We start from the raw sequence: 8,627 nt of genomic DNA, 5'->3' as shown, positions 1-8,627 counted from the left end.
CAACCCCAGTTTGGTATTCCCGCCTCTTGTACCCCTTCGCCCCTGCCTGCCCCCCCTCTTTCTGCTCCTGCCCTTTCACTCTTTTGCTGTTGGTCCCTCCCACTCTGCTAATTGCTACCCCTGCCAGCACCTCCTGCTGCTGCTGCTACCTACCCCTGGCCGTTGTCTCCTCCCCTTCTGCTGCCACGTCCTTGTTTGAAGGAGCCAATGGGCGGGCTCAGTCAGGTGTCTCTTACCTGCACCACGTGGGGAGGGAGGGTGAGCAGGTAGAGCCACATCCCAAAACAGAGACGCTCGCCTCCATTGCGCGTCTCCTAGGGGCGCAGCCCTGGTTTGCCTTGGTTCCCAAGCAGTCAGCTACAAAACGGGGACGCTGCACACGCCTCCCCTCCTGAGCAGGTCTCCGGGGAGTGGTGGTGGGTGGGGGAGAGCGAAGTGGCTGCAGGTGTGCGCTGTGGGGGCGGGTTTCTTCCTTTACACTGCAGGGGTGGTGTGTGTGTAGCAGGGTGTTCTCGGTAAACTCGGGGCAGGAATCCGGTTTCTTGCCCTCCCCTGGCGATCATCATGACTGCGTCTCTTGACTACCTGGTGATCTTGTTCGGGACGACTGCTGGTGCTCAGGGGGCTAAGCTGGGATCCGAGGAGAAAGAGCTGGTCCAGCTGCTGTGGAAAGTGGTGGATCTGGCCCGCAAGAAGGTATTTCTCGGAGTAGCCCCCAAGGAGGGGAGGGGAGGGGAGGCTGCTGGCAGGGATTGCCCGTGCGCGTTCCGCTGGGGGCTCCCTGCGGGGGGGTTTAACCCGCTGCCAAGTTAGGGCTGGTGTCTGCCCGCGTGGAGAAGGCGCCGCCTGGGCTAGGAGCGCAGACGGAGTTAGGCGGCAGCCCAGACCACCCCTCTGTGACAGGGGTTGTGTTCAAGCAAACAACCTCCACCAAGCCCCATGGCGCGCCCGCCCACACAGGCTTTTTCCCCGGGCCTCCAGCCGCCCTACACGCCAGGGGGGGAGGGGGAATGCAAAGCCCTGCTTCCTACAAGTCCTGCAGGGGGGCTCTCCCTGGGCGCTTGCTCGCCAAGGCGGGAGCAGGGAGCGCTGACCTCTTTCTCCCTCCGGAGGCGGGGAGCCTGCACGAAGTGCTGGTCAGGCCGGAGCGCCTGGACCTGACGGAGGAATGCAAAGAAACAACCAAGCTGGAGGTGGAGAGCCTGGCGCGAGCCCCGCAGCTGGAACAAGCCCTGCAACAGGTGAACCCCCTTCTACTTTCAATGGGGCTTCGCAAACCCCTCTCCAGGGAGTAGAGCCTCCCAGAGAGACGCTTCCGACTGCAGAGGGTGTGCGAATAGCCCGCGGGGTCCCCGCTCCCCCGGGACAGACAGAAGCTCACTGGGGAGGGGGTGGGATAGGGTGACCAGATGGCAAGAGTAAAATATCAGGACACACGGGGGGCGGGGGTAGGCGCACAGCCCCCACCAGAGCCATGGGGGAGCGGGGTGCACGGTCCCCACTTCCAGCTCCTGCTTTAAGCTATGGGTCAGCAGCGCACTGCCCCGGCCCCCCATGGGCTCCACCCCTGCTTCATGGGCTCCAGCTGCTCTGTCCCCCTCGTGCTGTCCCCCCTGTGGGCCCCCCATTTTCACTGCTCCAGACCTCTTCATTCATGGGCTCCAGTGGCCTCCCCACGGGGCTGCCCCATTGTGAGGCCAGCTGGGCTGGCTGGGGCTCCTTCCAGGAGCTGTCCATCCTTCCTAGCAGTCAGGGAGTGTGTGTGAGGCAATCAGGCATGGTGGTTGCTGTGTGTGTCCCCAGGGAGCTGGTAAATCTGGACCCGTACAGAACAGCCTGCCTATCCCAGCTTCATTCTGTGCCCCAGAAACAGCCAGCAGGTCTGGCTCCTAGGTGGGAGGGCCAGGAGGCTCCCCACTCTGCTCTTGCCCTCAGGCACAGCCCCCCCAGCTCCCATTGGCTGTGGTTCCCAGCCAATGGGAGTGCGGAGCCAGTGCTCGGGGTGGGGATAGCGCACAGAGCCCCGTTGGCCCCCCCTACCCTGCCTAAGAGCCAGACCTGCTGGCCGCTTCCGGGGCGCAGCACAGTGCCAGGACAAGTAGGGACCAGCCTGCATTAGCCCTGCAGCACCGGAGACCAGACTTTTAACAGCCCAGTTGGTGGTGCTGACCGGAGCCATCATGGTCCCTTTTCAACTGGGTGTTCTAGTAGAAAACTGGACATCTGGCAACCCTACCCAAGGTACCGGAGTGATTTCCTGCCCTGGGACCAGCCCTGATACTGCTGGCTCAGCCCATCACCTCACCGCCCAGGGCATGGGGGAGTGAGTGTGTCTGGTAGATCTCGGGGTGGAAGCTGAGTAGTGGAGGAGGTTTGTGTGTTTTGGGATGCTAGGCAGTGGGGGGGGGCCTGTTGGGGAGGGTGCTGGGTAGTGGGGGGGGGGCTGTGTGGGGCACTGTGTAATTGTGGTAGTGGAGCTGTGTAGAAGGACACTGGGTAGTGTGGGAGGGGGAGATCTGTGTGTGTTAGGGCACTAGGGAGTGGGGGGTTCTGTGTGGGGTGCTGGGCAGTTGTGGTGGATCTGGGGGGTGCTGGCAAGGGTAGTGGTGTGCAGGGAACTGTGCAGTTGTGGGGTGAGGGCGCTGGGCATAGCCGGCCTGGGGGGTGTTGGGTGGGAGGGCTGTATGGCATGGCATGGACCTGCCCCCAACGGGAAGGGTCACGCTGGCAGTACAGGGCCAGGCAGACCAATGTGAGTCTGGCCATGCCATGTATGCCCTATTACCTCTGGCAACCCCACCCCCCCATGCCCACCACTTGCCTCCTCACCTGAGGGTTGGGGGAGGAGGTGCAGGGGCAGGGTCTGGGAGGTGCTTACCTTGCGTGGTTCCCAGGAAGCAGCCCTCAGGTCCCTCCAGCTCCTAGGGTCAGGGATGGCCAGGGGGCTCTGCCCGCCCCCACAGGGGGAATGCAAAGCCCTGCTTCCCACAAGTCCCTGCGGTTCCTGGCCAATAGGAGTTGCAGAGCCAGCACTCCTGGTGGACGCAGCACACAGAGACTCCCCCCTCCCCCCCCGGCCATCCCTCCACCTAGGGGCCTCAGGGTCCTGCTGGCTGCTTCCTGGAGCCAGGTAGGGAGCCTGCCAGCTAGATTGACCAGTCCAGCCCCGCGCCAAATATCAGAACAAATGTCATCCCAATTTTATTGGGACGTCTGGTCTCTCTAGGGTGGGATAATTGAACCTCTCTTTCTGTAGGGTCAGGGAGGGCTTCTCTCTCTATAGGTCTATTGCAGATGGTCTAGCTGGGAAGACAAACATGCGAGGAGAAGACGGGCTGGGGCATGGGGTTAGAGTTGCAGCCTCTGGAAAGCTGAAGAAGGCTCTTTTTGCTAGGGCCATGTGGGCGCCCGGTGGCGGCTGAGCGCATTGGGAGAGGCTGGCACATCTAGGGGCCTACTGGGATCTCCTGAACCTGCCCTATTCTCTTTCCATTTCGGTTTGGGGTAGCGAAGGTTAAGTTCGGAGTGATCCAGCCATTGCTGTCCCAGGGCCTTTTCATCGAAGGTTGTTGGGTTTTGGTTCTCTCTTTGAATTTCTTTATTAAACTTACTGAAACTTTATTTCTTCTCTGCACGTGAGCCGGGGTAGAGACGGGCTCCAGCGTGACCAATCATATCTCCACAAAGCACAGGGGTGCTCTGTTCCTCTTTCATAATAACCAGGAGGTCCCATAACTCATTGCTGCAATGCTGCTCACCATACAGTGAAGAGCTGCACCTCATTAACTTCCCCCAACTTTCAGCCACTGCCAGGAGCTTTAGTCTAAAGATTTTAGCAGAAATTTTCAAACTAGGGTACTTAAAGCTAGGCTTGTGGTGCCCTGTTGAGGTACCTAAATACTCTGGGTTGACTTTCAAGTGTGTTGGGCATGTATAATCCCCATTAACTCTAATTGGATTTGTGATGGCTCAGCAGGTTTGAATATTAGCCCAAAATATTTAGGTGCCTAAATAAAGCATAGGAATGTGCCCTGATTCCTAATGAGAGCATTATATAGAACTGAACATTTACCTTTTCATGTTCAACAAGTTGTAATGATCTGAAACTTACACTGACCCTTTCATAACAAAGTGTAGCAGTTCATAATTTTGTACCATGTCTATTTTTTTTTCAACTTTCAGTTTAACCAGTCTGTGAGCAATGAACTGAATATTGGTGTAGGTACTTCCTTCTGTCTCTGTACCGATGGACAGCTTCACATCAGACAGCTTCTGCATCCTGAGGCTTCCAAAAAGGTAAGGTGGTTTCACTCATTAGCCATTCCTTAAAACTGATCTCCTGTGGTAGTGTTTGGGTTTTAATGCAGAATTGAAAAGCTTCTTTTTGCTTTATGATACCCAATATGAGTCTACTTCAGCATAGTCATAACAGATCTCTGATCCATCCATAAGTTTATTAGACTCTTGGGGCTTGTCTACACTGGGGAATTTTCCAGTTATGATATCGTTAAACTGCTGTGGTTATACCAGTATAACTCTTCATGTGGATGCTCTTATTTCAGTTTAATAAGCCCTTGTTCTGGTTTAGTTTATGCAGCTTTGGAAGTGGCTTAAGCTAAAACAGAAAAAGGTCCCCTGTACTGGAATAAGTATGTCCATGTCGGGAGTCATATCGGTTTAACTGCAGCAGTTTAAATTCACACTCTACTCTATATTTGTATTTTCCATGTACAAAAACCCTTAGGTGGCTGTAATGGGTTAATACAGGAACTGATTTGTAGGACTAGTTAAAATCGTAATTTTTTCACAAAATACTTGACATTACTGTTATACATGCTGTTTTGAAACTTTGAATGCTGACCGATCTAAAGATAAGCATTCAGTCTTTATGTAATATTCGGCTTGCACTCTGATAGTGGTACTTTACTGTATTTGTAAAGAGCCAAACGCTGGTCTGAGATCATGTCTGTCTTCATCATCTGCCTCAAATTATCTATAATTTGATGATGTATTTCCAAAATTACCAATCACTAATAGACTTGCAAGTCCCTATGTCACTTCTCTATTGCCAATAGAATTGCAGTTGTGTAGACGGACCTCAGTTATAATATGATTGTCCCTGCAGTGCAATCAAGCACAGTTCTGTGTTTCAGTACCGTCAGGAACTAACAATATTCTAAGAATCATGCTACAGATTTATTCCAGTCTTCTGTTTTCACTGATGTTTTTGAACCATGCATTTCATTCTCTTCTGTGTCTTGTTTCTTTAAATGGTTGAAAGCATGATGCTAGTAAAACAGTAAATCTTACTGCTAATATCAGACTGTGATATCAGATTATTTGTTAATGTAATACTTGCTGCTACTATTTGGTATTTATCACTCAAAGTCTGTTTAACAAACAGAGAATGCTCCTGTATTATGAATCACTTCATACTATCTGATGTGTTCTAAACATGAAAAAATAAACCATATTTTAATAACTATAGTTTTCTCTCCATATGATAGAATTATTTCTCTAACTGCTATACAATTTACCTATTTTATGCATTCATCCTCCCTGCAATTAGATTAAGTACATAATAAAAAAAAATGCAGAATCTTTGAAAATTGATTTTTGTCATTTTAGTTTGTAAGATTTTTTGGGGGACTAACACTTTTCTATGTATTTGTACAGTGTCTAGAACAATAGGAATTTAATGCTGGCTAGGGTCTTCGGTTGCTATTTCAACACAAATAGGTGGTAATTTGAAATCTGCTCTGTGCTTATTATAGATTAAACCAAAGAGATGACTACAGAATGTCACTGGCTTTTCTTGTGGATAACAAAATGTTGAGATTAAACCCTAAGTGTAAACTAAAACCAAGACTTTAAAAATGATTAGCTGTTTTTGAGTGCCTCAGTTTTGGATGTCTAATATGAGCTATTTCAACAGGCCCTGACTTTGAGTGGTTATGACATAGGCAGGTTTAGTTTATACTGAATGATTAAGAATAGAGTTTGGGGGGACGGGGGACTGAAGTGTCATGAAACCACAACTGGGAAACACCGAAGGTTGACTATTTGCATAAGAGTTTGCATGAGCGGGGTGACATTTGTGAAATAAAAGTTCATTTTTTACATTTTAAAATAAGAGAGCCAGAGTAGCAGTTTTTTAAAAGAATGTTGCAATTAAAGAAGAAAAGAACCTGTAGTTCATAACTTATATAATAGAGAAAAATGCAGCTACTCTGGCTGTAGAGCTGATATTAGGTATAAACACACTAAGCAATTGCTTAGGGCCCCAAGCAGGTCAAGGGGGGCCCACTATTCACTTTTTATTATGCATTTGGGGTGGGGGGGGACCAGAATATTCCTGCTCTAGGGCCCACGGTGGGCTAGTACCGACTTTGACTGGCTGTAGCAGTCAAGTACACATAGATAATAAAAATCATTGATGTGTGGGACTCTTCCTGCCCTCCCCTGCTGGTGGGGTTGGTACAAGAAAATGACGTTCTAATATCTGTGCTGATCTTGCACTTAAATGCAAAATTTCTGAAAACAGATGGAATTTGCATCGCTAACATAATGCCGATCAATATTCCAAAGCCAAAACCCAACTTCTTAGTGTCTAAAATCCTTCCAACAGCACCTTTCTCCACCCCCCCACACACACATACATACATCCTCTCATCCCAATACACAGTACCTCAATACACAAATTGGCCACCAAATTGTGGATGCAAGGATCTTGTTTTGCTGAATTTTGGAAAAGAAGCATTACCTCATGAACAGCTGAACTAAACATGGAAGCTTATAGCTGTAGGAGAGACTGACTTTTCAGCCAGATACAAATAAGGACTTTTACGTGTGGACACCATTCCATGCTAATTATCTCAAGACATTTCCTGTTCCAAAACTTAATAGCTTTCAATGAACTTTAAAAAAAAAAAAAAAAAATCTTACAAGGAAATTCCTAAATATCCATCATCTCCCCCAACCCCCACTTGTGTTCTGCCTGTTATTAATCAATCCCCTCTAGGATGACTTCAGACTTTCCTAACCTCTAAGAAATCTGCCTTTTAAAAAAAAAAATACATTGGATCGATTTAAAAAAAAAAAAAGTTTCCACTTTCCCCCAAATGTGAAATTTCTCCATATCCCAAAATAATAAAAAAAATTTTTGCCTGATGTAAAAGGAGTAGCAATAATCAGTTATGCACCAGGGACTGGTTTTGGGAATCTGACTTCCTCTTCCCGGGCCACCCCCATTGTTAACCTTGATAAAGTCACGCAATTAGGGAAAAGAGTCGGAGTGGAATATACAGCGCATACTTCTATTCCTGGAAGGTTATGAGATGTTAGACTTGAAAACATGACACTTCTATGTATTAAAAATATGTTGTAGGTTACTTTTAGAGGTTATCCTGCATTCATTTTCTTTCCCTTTGTGCAGTTGGGTTCATGGTATTAAGGGAGCCCGCCTTTATACCATAGAATGAAGAATTAAACAAAACTATTTAAGAGTTTGAGCATGTGACATACACAGTGATAGGGTATAATGGCTTTTTTGGCATTTATGTGAGATTAGTTGTATCCACTCACTCTTGGCTTTGCTGCTCATTAGTAATGCATCCATCACAAGCACATGGTGACAAAACCTTTACACCCCATCACGCTATACATTGTCTATATTACAAAATAGCCAAAACAACTATTTGAAGTGTGATTATACTCTGCAAATAGAATGCGACTTCCCTTCATTGAATATGCTGTCTAGAAAATTAAAATGTCTTCTGAAAGTTTGCTTGGGCTCTGTAAATCGAGCTGTGACCCCTCTGGTTTGATAGGGCCAGCTAATGAAAATTGGAACCAAGAACTGTTAGGTGCAGTGTTGTAATAGTGTCTCTTTGCTCTCCCACAGTTGAATTGAATCCCCAGCATTAGTAATATTAATAAAAAGCAGCAATAACCTTCCCTTTTGTCAGTAAAGGAAGCAAATATCCCTGACTATACCAAGGGAACAGACTTACTGAGTAAGAAAGATTCATAACAATATTTGTCACTGAGAGAAGAGGCTTGTAAAAATATGTGCTATAATATACTCAGGTGAGTGTGGCTATTTTTACTTGAAAACTGGTTGCAAAATGTGAAAACTCAAGAGAATATAGACTGGATTCACCTTAGTTTACAGTCACTACCATGTCGTCTTACAGAATATCTTATTACCTGAATGCTTCTACTCCTTTTTTGACTTGCGGAAAGAGTTCAAGAAATGTTGCCCTGACTCATCTGATGTTAACAAACTGGATGTTGCTGCCATGACAGAATGTATCCTTTTTAAAAATCATAACTTGAATTATAATGGCAGCCTAGTACTTTTAGAAACACAGCCCAGGAGCATAGGAGTGTTCATAATGCTTGTTTAGGAATGATATAATTTAGTAAATAATAATGAGTCATTAATGGGTTTCCTACTAAATATGCTTCTGTCTCTGGTAGCTATGCAAAAATTTGTGGTACCTTGCAAAAGCTTTGAACAGTCTATAGGAGACTTTGAAACTGAAATTTGTCTTTCTCTCTTCCTTACCTCTGAATTTTGCCATATTAATAATCACTGCCTTAGTGTCTTGTTTAATGTCCAGTTT

General features: G+C 47.5%; 1 protein-coding gene across 3 annotated transcripts in view; it reads left to right on the top strand.

Annotated features, from left to right (window-relative positions):
- Positions 1-244: 244 nt before the first annotated feature.
- The window catches only part of ESRP1 (epithelial splicing regulatory protein 1), a 62,225-nt gene continuing 53,842 nt past the window's right edge, over positions 245-8,627 (top strand). For 2 of the 3 annotated variants that reach the window (XM_045008038.1, XM_045008039.1), the window contains exons 1-4: positions 245-696; positions 1,113-1,241; positions 4,183-4,296; positions 8,196-8,310. In XM_045008038.1, the coding sequence (XP_044863973.1) occupies positions 565-696; positions 1,113-1,241; positions 4,183-4,296; positions 8,196-8,310 (490 nt within the window). In that variant the 5' untranslated portion in view covers positions 245-564. The remainder of the gene's footprint in view (positions 697-1,112; positions 1,242-4,182; positions 4,297-8,195; positions 8,311-8,627) is intronic. The other variant, XM_045008037.1, reaches the window with a different exon arrangement.

This window comes from Mauremys mutica, chromosome 2 (assembly GCF_020497125.1).
Source record: "Mauremys mutica isolate MM-2020 ecotype Southern chromosome 2, ASM2049712v1, whole genome shotgun sequence".
Classification (NCBI taxonomy): Eukaryota; Metazoa; Chordata; order Testudines; family Geoemydidae; genus Mauremys; species Mauremys mutica.
This window is presented reverse-complemented; position numbering and strand designations above follow the sequence as displayed.